At 38.2% G+C, this 17,500-nt stretch overlaps 1 protein-coding gene across 1 annotated transcript in view; it reads left to right on the top strand.

Annotated features, from left to right (window-relative positions):
* The first annotated feature begins 2,528 nt into the window (after positions 1-2,528).
* LOC138002597 (beta-hexosaminidase subunit beta-like) overlaps positions 2,529-17,500 on the top strand; it is a 28,947-nt gene continuing 13,975 nt past the window's right edge. Inside the window, exons 1-7 of the mRNA XM_068848613.1 lie at positions 2,529-3,008; positions 10,424-10,492; positions 10,966-11,012; positions 12,280-12,390; positions 13,040-13,141; positions 13,988-14,095; positions 16,970-17,040. Of these exons, the coding sequence (XP_068704714.1) occupies positions 2,600-3,008; positions 10,424-10,492; positions 10,966-11,012; positions 12,280-12,390; positions 13,040-13,141; positions 13,988-14,095; positions 16,970-17,040 (917 nt within the window). The 5' untranslated portion in view covers positions 2,529-2,599. The remainder of the gene's footprint in view (positions 3,009-10,423; positions 10,493-10,965; positions 11,013-12,279; positions 12,391-13,039; positions 13,142-13,987; positions 14,096-16,969; positions 17,041-17,500) is intronic.

Here is a 17,500-nt window from a genome sequence, read left to right as displayed (position 1 = left end):
ATTCAGCTGAACCAGCTCTGATATAGGCTAAAGGTTCCAGGGTCCCAGCGGCACGTCCCCCAGCCAGAAATTCCTAAAGTACCGTCCCCGGGCCAGAAGCTAAGTAACTCTTGATTCAAGTGTGTTAAGGCGTGACCAAGTTTATAAATTGGCATATTTTTGTTTTACGAGGAAACACTTATCCAATCGACGTTAACTTGAAATCTGAATGCTTAGGTTTCTACTCGCTCTTTCATCTGAAACGTGTCACGTGATTTTTAACGGCTAAAAACAATTTAAATCTTTTATCGGAAACAAGGATGGAAAGGTCATCTTATATCAAGCTACCTTGCTCTCGTACTCCAATCGAGGCTTTATCACTCTGCCCTTTAATCATTTGCCTATCTTAATGGAAACGGTAAATTAAAATTAAAAGAAAAAAAAACAGATCGAATCACATAATAAGTGTCCATAGAGGTCACAATGAAAATGAACGATACCACATTTATAGGTATAATTATACGTTAATGGTAGTTTTAAGCAGTTTCAAGCAAAACGATGTCGGAATTTTTTAGGGTGAACGTTCTCCCAATCTCAAAAACAAGCGTTATGACGTCTTCAGTCAAGAAATGTGACGTGACACAGACGACTACGAGTGAAATGCATAATTAAAAAGGAAAAGGTTAGGATGCAGAAAGTGGAAGTACTTTTAAATATTCAAGCCTCGATATACTTGGGGAATTGTAAAATGATCTGAGAAATAGTCATACCAACGTTTCGTTCATGTTGCCTATGTCAAATAAGGACTTAATGCAAAAAAATGTGTCCCTTCGTTTTACCTAAATTACTTACTGTGGAACTTGATCAGAGTAGTATAATGAAAGTCACCTTTTTATAAAGACGAGTAATAAACTGTACTATATACATTTACTACACCTCAGTTTCACATTGTACAAACGTGGAACTTAAAACCGGGGTACAACTCAGTTACCATCAACTGTCAGACGAGGATTTTGTGAAATATGATGAAAAGTTAAACAAATGGTGAAAATGCGTCCCCGAGTCCCCGAGTTTCCGAGTCTCTAAGTCCCCACGTCCTATGTCCCCGCGTCCCCGTCCCACTTTTCGATACAGCCGAAATTTGACAGTGACCACGGATTCTCGATATTTACAGAAATTGGTTCATAAATGCTAAAATAAGCTGTAAAGGTAGAAATAAACTTCACTTACCTCTACGTACAGTAGTCCTCGTCTTTTTTGTGCAATCGGAGGGCAAACTGTGTCTGTTTCGTGGCTTTCGAATTTTTACGATGCCAAACCGCAAATTGAAAGCTAATATTTTAAACGAGTGCTTCGACTTAATCACTGAAACAAGCGCATAGACTTAATCAGTAAACGAGTGCTATATTCTTCAGACGATCTCATAAAAAGTCTTCTTAGGAGCATGCATTTAATGTCAGACGATTTCATAAAAAGTGTAGTTAACCAAACCGTAAATTGAAAGCTAAAACTGATTTTACATCCTTTTTCCACTGCGGGAGTGCGGGACTGCGGGAGCAGTAGTTTTATCCCCATTTCATATTCATCCTTTTCCCACTGCGGGGGTGCGGGACTGCGGGAGCAGTAGTTTTATCCCCATTTCATATTCATCCTTTTTCCACTGCGGAAGTGCGGGACTGCGGGAGCCACAGATTACCAGCGCAAACTTTCATCGACTTCGGGACTGCGGGAGCATGCATTTAATGTCACGCAATCGTGGCCGGGTATTCTGAAGTTTAGCCCCGTTAATTAATTATACAAATAAGCAACAGGATTTCAGTGCATTTATTACCTTTTCTTCTCAGGGCTGAAGCTGTCCTTCGCCGACACATCTCTGCTTTTTTAGCGGGAAAATCCCATCCAACGTTGCTGCGCGGTTGACCAGGAAGTACTGGGTGCCAAATTTTCGTCATTTCGTCACAATCCCGCCCCCCTCCACCCTTATTTGCCACTATTTGTTACTATTCGTCACTATTCGTGAATTCGTACTATTCGTGACTATTCCCTGTTCGGTATTCGCGACTGTTCGCTATTCGCTATTCGGGTTTCCCAGACACCCTTCGTGAGGAGAAAATGACAACTAACGACATCGTAAAAATTCGAAAGCCACAAACCAGGCTAAAACGGACGCATTTTGCCCTCCGATTGCGAAGAAAAGACGAAGCCAACTGTACATAGAGGTAAGTGAAAATTATTTCTACATTTATAAGCTCAAAGTTAATTTTCCAATACAAAGTCTATAAATCGTAAACCGAGCTTGGGTTGCCTGTGACGTGGTAGCATTCTGGGCCAATTTCTCGGCCGCAAAAGCTTAGAAACATTCAACCTTGCTTTATCACAAGACGAAAAACCCTATCAAACTGAAAATTTGTGAAAAGATAAGTCTTCAGCTGTACTAATAACTAACGAAAGGATTGATAATTGCATTTGATGACGTCACGTGTCCTTTGGCGATACATGAAGTGTCACGCCAGGTCGTGCGAAGATCGCGACCCGCTTGTGATTATCACATGACAACAACTTCCAGGAGAAGGAAGAAGGAAGGAGTTGAGCTGAAGAACTAAAGAATCTTAGATTCATCATGCTTAGAGTGATTGTTATTCTTTGGGTCGTTGCTTTCGCGTGTAGTAGTCGTAGTAGTAGTAGTGGTATCAAGAGGTTTCCAAAATTGTCAGATCCCTTAGCTCTCGGCGGTCTAGGATGGGAACTTGAAGAACTGCAAGTTGAAGACTATGTGAAAGGTTCAGTCTGGCCTAAACCACAAGGACAAAAGCAAAACGGCGCCCTTTACTCTTTAAGCTCAGAAAAGTTCATTTTCACGATAACTGGGCAAAGCAGTGATGTGCTCGAGGATGCTATAGAGCGTTATAAAAAGTTAACATTTCCGGACGACTTCCGAAAAACGAAGAGAAATTTGCCGCAAATAACACAACTTGAGATCAAGGTGATGGATAAGTACGAGAATTTAACGCTGGAATCTGACGAAAGCTGTAAGTATATTTTTATTTTCTGTCATTGTAGTTGAAAACAAAACGTAGATCGATACAATGCCTTTTAACTTTCCATCCGAGTCGTGGTTATCATTTGTTATAATTATGAAATTTGATTAAGCTTTTTATGTTAAGTCTATTCAAGCTTAGATAGTTTAAAACTTCATCCCCCTCTGAAAAACCCAGTAATGCACTTTTGCATTAAAAGTGAACACACAACATTTAATTGCATTTTAGCTCAGATGAAAGCAAGATGTTATCAAAACTTTGTCAGGTGTCAGCTATTGTTTTTCATGTCATAGCAGGTTTACATACATCCTCTTCTGGAACCTGCTTGATTAACTGTCTGAGGCACCCAACGTCAATTTTCGGAAAATATCTGTTCGGAAGACGATTTGACATCTAGAATTTTCGAACATCTGAAACATGGTATCATTGCCCATTTTTAACGAATTTTTACCCTAAAAAGGTCACCTAGAATTTTCGGGGCCTTTTTTCTGGCTGAAATTTTCGTTTTCGAAAAGGTAAGTTTTGAACCCTATAATTTTCAGATCGCTATACTTTCAGCTAGGAAATCCGAACAGATGAAACATTTTTTGGGGGATAAAATTATGCCTATATCTATACCGTTTAAATACTAAAATACGTTTTTAAAAACAATGCTATGTCTAAGTGGTTTTGAACTATATTCTCGTTGGTGCCCCTGAACTGTTGCATACATTTTAAAAATTATTCACTAAATCCACATGTGGCTCATGCAGAGACACTGCATGGTTGTTCAAATGCATGCAGTATCAACCTCAAAAGTGGATATTTGTGAAAGATGTGGGTTGTGAGTCAGCTTGGCTTAGGGTTATCAAGAGCACCTCAAATCTCAGCAGCCCTGGTTCAACCTGAGGTGGTATGTGGGCTGCGTTTCAGTCAGTCTCAATCTGACTCAATCTGACTCAATCTGAGGGTGTTTCTCCGATTTTCCGCCCTCATCAAAATCGTCTCTCAGTCAAATTACATCCAGCAGCATGCAGATGGCTCTTGATAGGGCATCGTAACCTTGCATTGAGTGAATCAATAAGGACTGCTTTGGAATGTGTACTATGTTGTGATTGTAGTGGTAAGAAAACAGATAAATTTTCAAAGCGTGGTTGTAAGATCTGAAAGATCTTGTTAACTTTGTTGGATCACAGGGAGCCCACACAATCTGTTTGTGTAACCATTTCTTAAAGTCATCGCCAATTAATGAGCTTGTTACGGTTGTCCCCAGTGTACTCTACTCTCCTCAATCTTGCAGTCAAAGCTTGTCCAGTAGTCAATAGCTCATTGTTTAGGTCAAATTACTTTCACTTTTACAATGTTAAAGCGGTTGCCAAAGCTTCCAGTAATTTTCCACAACATCACACGATTCTCACCTGTCTCGCCTTATGTAAAGCCCCCATACCATTAGTCAGCCTCATTTCAGCTTTGCTCTTCAAACAAGTGCCTTGAGTCGCACTCTTTAAGATTGCATTTCTTGTATGCTAATGTTCTCCTCTCACAATTTGAACTTTTGTTTGGTCTCCAGAGAGACATGGTTTTTTTTAATTTTGAAGCTGTTCAAAAAAACATGAGGTGTACTCGATAAAAGACTGCTGCTCTATTTTTAAATGTAACTCAAACGCAAACACTCATAGCATGCTGCACATGGTCAAAAAATTGTTCAACTTTTGAAGATCATCAGTCGAAAAATACCCAGGCAAAAAGAACTATGAGCATACTGTGTAGTAATAATTAACATCCTAAAATCGAGGAGGAGAAACGCAAAGAGTTAGTCAATGTTATTGGACACTTCGCAAGATAGGAATTAAATTTCTTTGCTACCTACGTTTACGTGATTTGATGCGAAAAGCGTTTTCAACAAACCTTTAAAGGTCAAATTGTGGACTTTTGAGAGCCATTGTATTCCTCGTGTAAATCCTCTGCATTGATCTTCTTAAAGATTTGGCCAAAGCAAAAACTGGAAGTTTGAGGCGAGTTGCTCAGTCTAAACCCAGTCAACAACAACAACAACAAAAACAACACTTTATGTTCCACTATTCCTTAACTTACAATTCCAACAATTACAATTCCAAAAAATGTATTTCAAACTAAATATAAGAATATAAAATATTACAAGGTGTCAATGGCAAAAGTTAGTGTATGAAGGCTAAAAAATAGGTATGCAGTGTACGTGTACATGTGTTAAGCCACTAAATAGAAGAGGACAAGGGTGTCAAGCTATGCTAAATTAAAATCTAAAAATTTGACTATTATGCTACGAAGTTTGACCATATCTCACCAGTCCTGCAGGAACTAAGGTTGGTCCTCTATTAAACAACAGCTGTTAGTACATGATGTCACCGAGCTGTACAAAATAGTGAGTGGACTTGCACCCTCCTACCTAAACAGCTACCTATATCAGCAAATGAACAGAATACCAGATTCACGGGAAACCGAGATATCAATGTTCCTATATGTAGGACAGCCACCATGCAATGTTCCTTTCACCATTGATCTCTCAACACTTGGAATTATAAGTTTAAGCTCTTAACTGGGGTTAATGAGACCTAAGGGAGTACTATTTTTTCCTCACTTGTCCCCAGTGTACTCTACTCTCCTCAATCTTGCAGTCAAAGCTTGTCCAGTAGTCAATAGCTCATTGTTTAGGTCAAATTACTTTCACTTTTACAATGTTAAATCGGTTGCCAAAGCTTCCAGTAATTTTCCACAACATCACACGATTCTCACCTGTCTCGCCTTATGTAAAGCCCCCATACCATTAGTCAGCCTCATTTCAGCTTTGCTCTTCAAACAAGTGCCTTGAGTCGCACTCTTTAAGATTGCATTTTTCCCACCCACCCACCCAACTGGAAGCTTTGTCTTCTTTAATCGCTATGGTTGTTCTTTGTCGTGCAAATTTTTTACGTTCTGCTATTCTGATCGATTTTATTTTAGTTTGGTTATTTTGTCTCATAGTTCATTACATTACATTTTTCCGCATGTTACCACCGTTTAACTAAAAAAAAACGAAACGAAATCAGCTAAATTTAGAAAAGTCAACCCTAGGTGTGTCTTACTTACTTATTGGTGGCAGGGAAGTGCACCCTGGGCTGCACTTTACCCCACAGTAGGTGGGACAGCCCTCCTTGGCAATAGGTCCGGATTTCTTACTCCAAGATGGTACAACTCACCATCTGACCTATTCTCCTTCCAGAAGGGCACCCCTCTTCTGGTCCACCCTATGTTACATTCTAACGTAGGGTTGCCTCTAGAGACATGACTACTCTAGGGGGTCCTCATAGGGACACCGCTACCCTAGGAGGCATAGTCTCTGCCTTCCCTGCCACCCAAATTTTGCCAAAGGATAATATAATAATAATTTTAATTGAATTAAGAATAAATAGATAAAAGGAGAACTTGTGTTCCTCCTTCTCCAGTTTTTCACAAGTCTTGCAGGGGTGGGGGGAGGAGCAATCCAGTGGCTCATGCCCCTCTCCTTCGCATGCAAACATGCCCTGTGGCTCTCCCCTTTTTATGTCACTGACCCTTAGGGGCTCATTAACTTGTAGTAAAACACTCGCTAGTTTTAAGCGTTGTGCAGAATTGGAGCTAATACCGATAACTAAGGGACTGATTGCACAACTACAATAATTATTATAGTTTTTGAGTTTTTATAATAGGCATGCATAATTATTTAAAAAAATAGATTTGCAAACTAGTCTTTTCCTTCTTTTGTTCTTCGAATTTGTAAATTCAATCAGAAGGGCCACTTGCTGGAAATTCAATGAAGATACTGTACAGAGTGATACTGCATGGATGTGAAAAGAAAGAATCTCACCACTGACAATTCTTAAAACACATAATTATGAGTCATCTGAGTTATAGTCTTTGGAAATAGGATGAAAAACTGGCTAACACCTGTCTTTGCATATTTATATTTTACGCACTTGTTTCCACAATAGCGATGCTATCTTGGATTTTGCATTTGGCGCAATCCATGGGCTTGTTAGCCTGGATAGACCACAATTCATAAGAATTAGAGATGGCGTGCATAGCTATTATGAAATGATTCATTCACTGACTTATAATTTTATAGGTCAGTGACACATTTTTTTTCCTGCATTTGATCCAAACACAGATTCATTTCCTTGAAGTCTGCAAAGAACTGTATTAGTAGGATCGACTAATTCGTTAAAATTGATAGGACCTTGATGTTTGTTCACATCACTCCCTTGGCTAACATAATTCCTGCACTAACTGATTTTGCTGCATCAATTATATCATACACTCTTAGGTCCAGGCCGGGCCCAGTTGTTCAAAAGCCGATTAACGCTAATCCCAGATTAAGATTTAACCAAGGAGTTAATATCTAATATGTATAAGATTGACTTTTGTTATTGAACTAATCAGAAAAACTAACGCGGATAGATTTCGACGTTTCAACGACATCCTGTCATCATTTTCAAGAAAATGAAGAAAATTTACGTAAGTAAGTAGACAAAACTAAACCGAAAATAGCAATCTATTGTGCTAAGCCAGTGAATCATCCAGTACGTGATCTCACAGTGTCACTGACCTATAAAATTATAAGTCAGTGAGATCACTGGATGATTCACTGGCTTAGAACAATAGACTATTGTTTTTGGTTTAGTTTTGTCTACATGTACTTACTTATGTAAATTTTCTTCATTTTCTTGATAACGATGACAGGATGTCATTGAAACGTCGAAATCTGTCAGTGTTAGTTTTCCTGATTACAGTAGAGTTAATTTCTCTACTCCCAAACGCTGTTCGAGGCTGATATTCGGCAAAACTTTACATTAGAAGAAGTCAATCTTGAATAACAAAAATAAGCAAAAGAAACTTTCACCAAAAAGTTGAAAACATGATTAAACAAAAGTTCATGCTAATCCTGAATTAAGTTAATCCGCTTTCGAACAACCGGGCCCAGGGTTCTCCTTTACATCATTTGATATTCTCAAGAACAGTGCGTGAATATTGTGACTCAATTTCTAGTTATTTAAACTCATCGACAAGATGAGCTTGGGTGCTGGTGCCTAAAAGGTGGAAGGGCCTAGATTGGAACTGGCAGCATTGCACTGAAGGTAGCCATGGCAACCATGCAAGTGCTAACCACCAAGCACAGTTCAGTGGAATACCAAGGGAGGGAGGGATGGGAGCGGGAACAAACAGCTAATGCAAGAAATGACTGCAAATGATCCGCAAAGATCAAACAAGCAAACAAGCAGAGCTAAATAAATATATGCGATCACATGTACATGCCCCTGGAGACTAGTGGCCACCCCACATAAACATTTGAGCCTGGGGAATGACTGCTGGCCAGCAAGCCCTTTCCCGTGGTTAACTTTGCCTAAATAAAGTAATTTAGCCACATTTAAACCATATACTGTCACTTGTTTCTTACACCTATACTGCTTTAACTCCCAGGCAGGCCTGACCTGACTTAGTATTTTACTCCATCTTACGCCAGAGTATTTTACTCTGTCTAACACCAGACAATTTTACTTGTCAATGGGGAATCCCCAGGAGTCAATGGGTTAATCACTTGCTGAAAAACCCATTAATGTCCCGATTAATAGGGTGTTTAAGATCTCTGATGGCGACAGTCGACGAAAATGTCACCTCAAAATATAACTTGGCTCTATCATAAGTCTTTTGCGATTATTCTGTCTTATTCACGTCCTAAAATATAGGCAAAGTATCCTAAAAGTAAATTGGTACAAGCGGTTTCAGAGTGAAAATACAGAATGAAAGATTCTCTTTTGCATACTTACGTTGTCGTCAAAACCTCAAATCTGGTGATTTCACATCATCGTTACATGTATGCAGAGGACCGCTAATATACCGGTACTTGCTAAAATTCGTGCTGTTCAGCACGATTATTTAAAATACTCTTTTATAAACCAAATTATATTATTGTTTTGTGCCATTGTTGTAGTCGTAGCCGTCGTTGTTTCTTAAACTCCCTAATGTTGGTAAATAGAATACACTGAGGTTAAAGAACATAGCATAGTATTCATGGCTCAATTCACACCCATTTCCAAGTTGGTGCTGTCTAATTTTCGTACAGCAAACTATTGAATACAGTATTGGAGTACAAGATAAAGTTGGCCAAAATCCCATACATTTACTGTAAATTTAGCCATGTTTGCCCCCCAGCCAAGATGGCCTGAAAAACGTGAAAGGGTCTATTACAGTGAAAATTATCTCAAAGGTCATTTTGTGTGCTGTGAACTTGCCATTGCAAAACAGTGTATTAAAAAATAGTTTAGTACACTGTACTTCAAGCTCTTAAGCTATACCAAACAAAATAGCTCTTGACATAATTTTCAGTGTAATAAACCCTTTGACATCCAAACCGGCCTAAACCGGCCAGTATTTTACTCTGCCTAACGCTAGACGATTTTACTCATCAATGGGGAGCCCCTGGGAGTCAATAGGCCTAACTATGAAACATGCATTCAATGTGTGTCACACGGCTGTGGGTCGTGAATATGTCGGTCACATACATACAAGAAAATTTCCCATGCATACATGTAACTTACAATGCCAAACGCTCCGTTCAACAGCGCTAAATGTTACGTTTGAGCCATAGTTAAGTAGGACTAAAAATGAATTGTGGGGACTGGACACCCACATCAGAGTAGCAGATTGCAAATAGTCACGTTGCAAAATAGCAGTTTGATGAAGTTGCCTTACTTCTTTCACCATCACCCGTCAACTGTGAAAAAGTGCTGACGTCTGTGGTTTCAATAAGTATTATTTTATTTGACAACCAACAAAAATTGTTGGCTAATTTACTCAGAGACTTCGGCTACTTTCCCCCTAAATTGAAGTAACTTCAGACAGATTCTTTCAAACCTAAGATTAAAGATCATTTTAACAAAGGCAACAGTCGGTCACTTTAGCTAAAGCACTCCGAGCTGCTGACTTAAAATTATTTTTCTTGATTTTTTGCGGTCTTCATTTCAAATGTTAAGGGTTAAACTACATCAGAACTGCTGTGTTGGTTGACAAAAACTACAGATTTCTGGTGTGCTCTTACCAGCATTTCTACGTCACACAATATTATTGTGATACGTGTCTAAAGAGGTTGTTTGTGTTACTGGTTAAATTTTATTTCAGGTCAAAATTGTTTTTACCTACAATAGGTTGATTTGTAATTTCTTTGTCTCTATGTATAGTAATGAATACCAGACACGTAGAAACTACAAATCAACCTATGTTGAAATCATTTTTGACCTGAAATCAAATTTAAACTGTAATATTTACAAACCACCTAGTGTACATTTTTCATACACTTTCTGACTTCCAAACTTTCTGACAACCTGTATACATGAGCAAAAAGGCTATATTGATTACAAGGATTTTTCTCTCCGCAGATGTTTTGAAGGTTCTTTCTCCTCCATCAGCGTATCTCACCTCTTACACTGTTTGGGGAGCATTGCGTGGTAAGAGAATAGTGACAAACCTCTCCAAGCCATTGCCTCCTGCGGTAGTGACCCCTAATAGATTTTACTCTGTCTAGCAACAGCCGATTTTAGGTGTCAAAAGGTGGGAGGGAAGGGAGGGTGAGGGTGGGGGCGGTTTATAAGTAAATGGGCTAATCCTTGCATTTAAGCACATTTTCCTAGAGTGATATTGACAACTGTTGGGGAGGGATGAAATAAAAACAACTTTTTCATAATAAGCAATTGCTCGCAATTAATTTACTCAAAGGTTTTTGCCCTGCGAGTCTAAGTGTAAATTCAAGGACCATAGTTTTTGCTAATACCATATAACTAACTCTTTTGGACTTGAAATGAATCCTTCAAGGGAAGTTAATTTGGAAGTTAAATTCCTTCATTAAGCAGTTCATTTTTGCAGGTGTTGACATTTGGTATAGTGTTGTCATTAAATTATTCTTTTATATAATAATTTGTAGGGCTTGAGACATTCAGTCAGTTGGTTTATCAGGATCCAAATGGTTATGTATGTATTGCATGTTTTGTTCTTGTTTTTGTTGTATTGTTGTTACAATATGTCAATCAATCTTCCATTAAGCTTATTATATTCATTCATCAATAGTTCTACATGTAGATTTTGATTCAAAGTGAATTGACTACTGTGGTGAGCTCATGCTTATTGAAAAAATGTAGCAAGCTATAAAAGGCATTATGGCAATGATCCATTATTTTCTTTCAGAGCAACTTAATGGAATTTGCCCTGTTTGCTTGTCTCATGCTGATGTAAATGGTTCAAAATAAAATAGTTTCATTCTAGTTTGATTCTATGGCTTCCAGAGCTTTTTTTTTATTTGAAGAGGCTTAATTATCAGGATCAGTAGCCTGAAGGCATAAACAGATAGTAGTCATGTGTAAAAACTCTCCCCTCTAAAAGAAAGTGATTTCATTTAAGGAGCTCATTTCTCTACCTCACCTCAATTCTTTGCCTTTTAATCAAGTGCAGTTCTGTGCTCCATATGTTGGATGAAATCATTGCAAACACATGCAAATAACCCAGTAGAGAACCTCTTCTCAGGTTAGGCTTTAAGTAGCCTTTACTTGGGTTGATTCTTGGTTATTGGAGGTCTTAAAACTCCTCTTAAAAATGTAGTATTTTGTGTGGATGCTAGCCTGCGTAGCTAGTGTTTCCAGCGTTCGAGAAATGAATTCATTTTTCTGGCCACGCGAGAATAAGCTGAGCGCAAAAAAAAATTGAAGGGGGGAGGGGAGGAGAGGAGAGGAATTTTTCCCCCATTTTTTGCAAGGCCAAAATATTAAAAGTTTTTCTTGTCCTCCATAGAAATGCTTGTTACGCAGGCTATGTGGATATATACTCACATTTGTGTGTAGGAAGGCCAAAATAATTGACAAAAACAATTCAGGGGTTTCAATAAAATTTAAAGTTGGCAGGTGGTTTGCGTAGAGTAAGGGACTGTCGTCATTGGTGTGAGAGAATCTGTCTTAATTTCATTACTACAATATAGGGAAAAAATTAACTCATGACTTCTTGTAGTGAAAGAGCCAAAGCTTTTTGTTGGCCATCTTTACAGTGTACTTACTGAAACTACACTGACATTGATATGTAGACGTTTTTTTTCAAAGAAAAATGTGCTGTATCAACATCTACATGTATAAATCTTGCCCTAATTGGGCCTGTAAAGGTGTTGTGTGTCTCTGAAGTTGCATAATGATTGTACTTATTGTTTGCTGTACGTGTTTTGTGTTGTATGTTTTTGCTTTCTGGTTTTCTCCAGTATCTTGCAAATGGAACAGAGATTATTGACTATCCTCGGTTCAAACACAGAGGATTTATGATTGACACTTCAAGACATTTTGTGAATGTACCTATAATTCTTAAATTCTTGGTGAGTAAACATTCTTGCTTTGTTCGAAGTTCATGCAAGGGTTTCAGTAGAGTAGGTTGAGTAGACTTAAAGGTGCTGGAAATTATTTGATTTTGGACAAATAAACTGACTGTAGATCAGCAAGTGTCTTGATGGTGACATATCGCCAACAGATGGCCGAAAGGTCACCAACAGACACCCAGCTGTTAGCTTACAGTCAGAAAAGATTTCCTCTAGATACATAGATGTACAAACTGTCAGTCAACAGTTGGCCAACTGTTGGCCGACAGTGATGTTATTGGTCAGGACCATTTTGGAAGTGACTGCAAAAGGTACATGTATAATGAAACAGTTCAGTGAAAGGGATAGTTGATCCCAGTAAATGTCCAGCTTTTTCAAGAAATATGTCAGAGGAGATTTGAATACTAGTTTACACTGTTATATATATTGTATGAACCAGGGTACTACCTAAACTAAATATCAAGCATACCCTAAAAATATTTTCTGACTGAATACTAGCAAAGTGCTATTTTGTTAATCATCTGGTGCTTGGGGTGAATTTTCTATGCCGGTAACTTCTGAGTTGACAATCAGAATGTAGGAAAAGCAATATCCATGTGTATAGTGTAGATACTAGACTAGTATGGAACATTCTTTGTTTGCTTGCAAGGATGCTATGTCATACAGTAAATTCAATGTGTTGCACTGGCACATTGTGGATGATCAGTCCTTTCCTTTTGTGAGTGAAACATTTCCACAGCTGAGTGGTGAGGTGAGTAAGAACTTAGGCTCTATTTTTCCCCCTCTCGATCTCAAGTTTGGTCTTAATCTTCCCAGCATAATCATGCACCTTTCCTGAAACAAGGCTGGTAATCAAGCCTACCTTGTAGGGTTTTTTTTCAGTTTATTTTCCTGGAATAGCAGCCCCAGAGTGAGGATTTGCTGGCCGTTCTGGGAGAAATAATTATGTCCCTTTTTGTGTTACTGTAAAGAAAGAATATGATCAGGTGTTTTGAGATTGTACCTTATGTTTTAATCTGAGAATACCATTCTTTTTCAAAACAAATAGCAGTGTCTTGATTTCGAAAGTCTGTTGATTTTCTCGCAAAGGCAATACACTGTTCCTCAATCAATCCTAGTTTTAACAGCTGTGGCAAAAGTAAGGCTAAGGAATAATATTAAGAAACATTTATTTATTATTATTGTGCTGTATGCACACATTTTTATTTCTGTGCCTTTAATTAAAGTGTATCTGCCAAACAACAAATATAAAATGATCAAATCTGAAGCTTTTGTCATTTGATAACAGTGAGAGCTCATACAAAAATGAGCCATTCATTAAGTTTGCTAAGGCTGCTCAATTGCTAATAAAGAATCAAGAAAGCCTGACATTATTAAGGACAAAGTTTTGGTGCATGGTTTGTACAATAAGTTTGCTGAATCATTACTCAAATTAGCTCTTTTCCGATCCTGAGTGATCTGATTATTTGGCTTAGGTTGGAAAAAACTGCAAAGTCTTAAGTGCTCTTTCAGCTCATCCAGAGGGTGGATGGTTTATTAATCAACTCTCTTGTGGGAGATACTACAATTGACTGACACAACAATTTGCTTATTTTAGGGTGCTTGGAATAACAAAACACACATATACTCCAAAGATGATGTGGCCAAGATTTTAGAGTATGCAAGGCTGCGAGGAATTCGAGTTGTGCCAGAGTTTGATACCCCAGTGAGTTGTGGCTTTGTTTGGTAATAAACCACTATGCTTTAGATAATAATTTATGAGGGATGCGCGGTGGCCTCGTGGTTAGTGCGCTAGACTCCGGATCGAGTGGTCCGGGTTCGGGGCCTGGCCGGGGACATTGTGTTGTGTTCTTGGGCAAGACACTTTACTCTCACGGTGCCTCTCTCCACCCAGGTGTATCTATGGGTACCAGCGTAATGCTGGGGGTAATCCTGTGATGGACTAGCATCCATCCAGGGGGGAGTATAAATACTCCTAGTCGCTTCATGCTACGGAAACCAGAGATAAGCGCCGGCCTAATGGGCCTTCCTAGGCTCGTAACAGAGACTTTACCTTTACTTTTAGATAATATAGGCCTAAGGTTATCATTAATTTTTTGTAAAAGTTTGGGTTCTTTCAGCTATGGTACCCTTCAACACCCTACTGCCACCCCTAACCCCTACCCACCCACTCCCCGCCCTACCCCACAACTCACCTCTACCTCCCATCCCCGGAATAGTCATGCAGACTTTGTGCAAAATTATGGAAGTGAAAAATGACTCAGCATGTTAGCATTCTTCATTTTCATGGTTTTGCAAAAAGAAATGCAACTCAGAGATTAGCGAAGTACATTGTAGGTATCTAGTTAATCTAGTTATCTCAATGTCGACTGAAAAAGAGGTAACTAGGAATATTATTTTAATCTCTTGACTCTGAACCCACCCCCCCCCCCCCCCCCAAAAAAAAAAAAAAAAAAAAAAAAAAAAAAAAAAAAAACCACTCCACTCATCGAACAGTAATGATCCTTCTGCAGGTTCACCTATGGAAACCCTGTTACGACTTTTACTTCCTGATCAAGTTTGAGCGACTTTTCCCCTCGGCCTCCCTCGATCCTCGCACCCAAAGGGACAAAGATAATACAGATATACACACACATAATATTTATTATCCACACATATACGTAGCCTGGCAGTAGTATACAGAAACACTACAGTCTGGCTCTTGGTAATAAATTACGACTGAGGTTTGAACTTCCAGTTGTTACGAAATTTATTTAAGACCTTGTTAATACATAATACATGGTAAATCGGAGCTGCCTTCCCCATTGTCAAGGCGGAGGAAATCTTAGACAAGAAAGGAAACTTTGTTAGTCTCACTTGTCAGCTGATACTTTAATTTACAAATTATTTAATTAAACCCACAGACTCTATTTGTCACTTACAATTACACAGAAAAGTCATTCTGCAAAGCTGTTACATATTAAGAGGCCCAACTTGATTTTTTTTTTTCATGATGAAATATTAAACGTTCGGAAGGTGCTATACTACTTGATTGCTGTAATATTTAATTTGTATAATTATAGTTGTAACCAAGAGTTGTTGAATTGATGTAGCATTGAGGCAAAACAAACATCCAAAAATTTGTATTGTAAACTTCTTAATATTCAATTTATCATGATGATAATGTTATTGTGATAATTTATTATGTAGCTGTTGATTTGTTTAGGAAATCATACAATCTCGAAAATGGATGGGTTTATATCTACATAGTAGGTGTCTTGAAAACAAAGACCCCTAAGAACCTAAGACTCGAAAATGAAGAAAGTAACCCAAACCCTCAATTTGGCCCTCAATAGCCCTTTTCATGGTTAGTTTTCTCATTTGCATTACAATGTAAATCTAACGTGGATGCGAGGCAATTCCGGGTTAAAACTACAAAATAGCCCGAAATTGCCTCACATATATGCTAGATTAGATTGTAATGCAAATGAGAAAAACTAACCATGAAAAGGGCTATTTGGGCCTAAAGGTGGTTTTTACGCCTAGGGTTGGCCAAATTTAAGGTTTTGAGTTACTTTCTTCATTTTCGAGTCTTAGAGTCTTAAGGGTCTTGGAGGTCTTTGTCTTCAAGACACCCCCTTATATCTATCTATTTCGCCGTCATTCCAACATGTTTCTATTGTTTTTGTCCTCACTGCCTCTCAAGCTGAATATTGATATTTTGAAAATGGCCTATTCCTGTGGAAAGGTTCATGTATGTTGTAGTTACAATTTTTCCTTGGTTAAAAATTTTTCAAACTTGTTTGTTTTTTCCTTTCCTTTCTTTCAGATCATTTATAAGACAAAAGAAAGCAAAAAACAAAGTAGTCTGAAAAAAATTTTAACCAAGGAAAAATTTTAACTACAACGTAATGGGATATAAACTGTATCCGTTTACGTTTTGTTTTAGATTTTGCACATATAGTAGCTACAGTAGATTAATTTACATAGATTTAGCCAAACCTAAAAGCAGAGCTCGCATGTTATATTTATTCTTACAATAAATTAATCTGGCTTGAGCCTGCGATCCAATCGAAAACCAGTACCTGGTCAGCAGTCAACTAAAAAAAACCCAGCTGACCTTGATGAGCTTTAAACTTGAGCCAGCAATATGGTCATGTGATACTGGTCAGCAGATACCTTGTTTTGACAGGTGTCAATTAACCATGAAAAACGCAGGTTGCACCACAGAGTTTCACACCGGCATACTTGTAGTGGTGGACTTACAGCTGTATGTTGTATGGTGACCAAAACCAAATTTTCTCACAAAGATGGGTTACCCTATTTTCTTACCCATGGTGCTCTGCAGGCACACGGAGCCCCACTAAAACTACTGTTAGCCAGTTTATGCTTTCATTTTGCTGCTCTCGAGCTCATTCCAATGTGAATCAGGTTGCCATAGTAGCTTAATTGGGACTTGACTAAGGATAAGATTGGAGTAGTGGTAGTTCTTTGAGTGTATTATTGGGGAAAAAAACCTTTTGCGTTTTTTTCGCCACAAGTTTTTGATGTGTTGAATACATGTAACTCTGAAAGAAAATCTCTTTGTTTTATCTTACAGGGTCACACCTTTTCATGGAGGAGTATACCAAATTTGTTGACTCCATGTTTTTCCAAAGGGCAACCAACAGGGTAAAGACTTGAATTTTGAGAGTGACGGCAGAGTTACTGCAGAGAGTTACTGCAAGAGTCTTAGTCAATTTTAGGAAACTAATCCAATCTAATAGCCACTAATTATCAACTGATGATCAGATACATGTATAAATGTTATTCTCGGATAATAACAAAATGGTACTATGTTTAACTTTTCTTGAAAGCCACATTAATGTTCTCCAGATTCACTGAAAATCAAAACGAGCAAATAGCAAATTTCAATGTTGTAGCTACTGCAGTAAAAAGACTTATGGGTGGTATACGAAGAAGTGGTCAGGGGCACCCAACAAGAATATAATAGTTCAAAACCACTTAAACTTAGCATTGTTAAAATAATGTATTTTAGTATTTATTTGGTAGATATAGGCATATTTTTATGTCCTAACAATTTTCCATCTGTTCGGATTTCCTAGCTGAAAGTCTAGTGATCGAAGATTAC

This window comes from Montipora foliosa, chromosome 1, assembly GCF_036669935.1.
Source record: "Montipora foliosa isolate CH-2021 chromosome 1, ASM3666993v2, whole genome shotgun sequence".
NCBI classification, from domain to species: domain Eukaryota; kingdom Metazoa; phylum Cnidaria; class Anthozoa; order Scleractinia; family Acroporidae; genus Montipora; species Montipora foliosa.
Note: the sequence above shows the minus strand (reverse complement) of the source record. Positions and strands in the feature narration are given on the sequence as shown.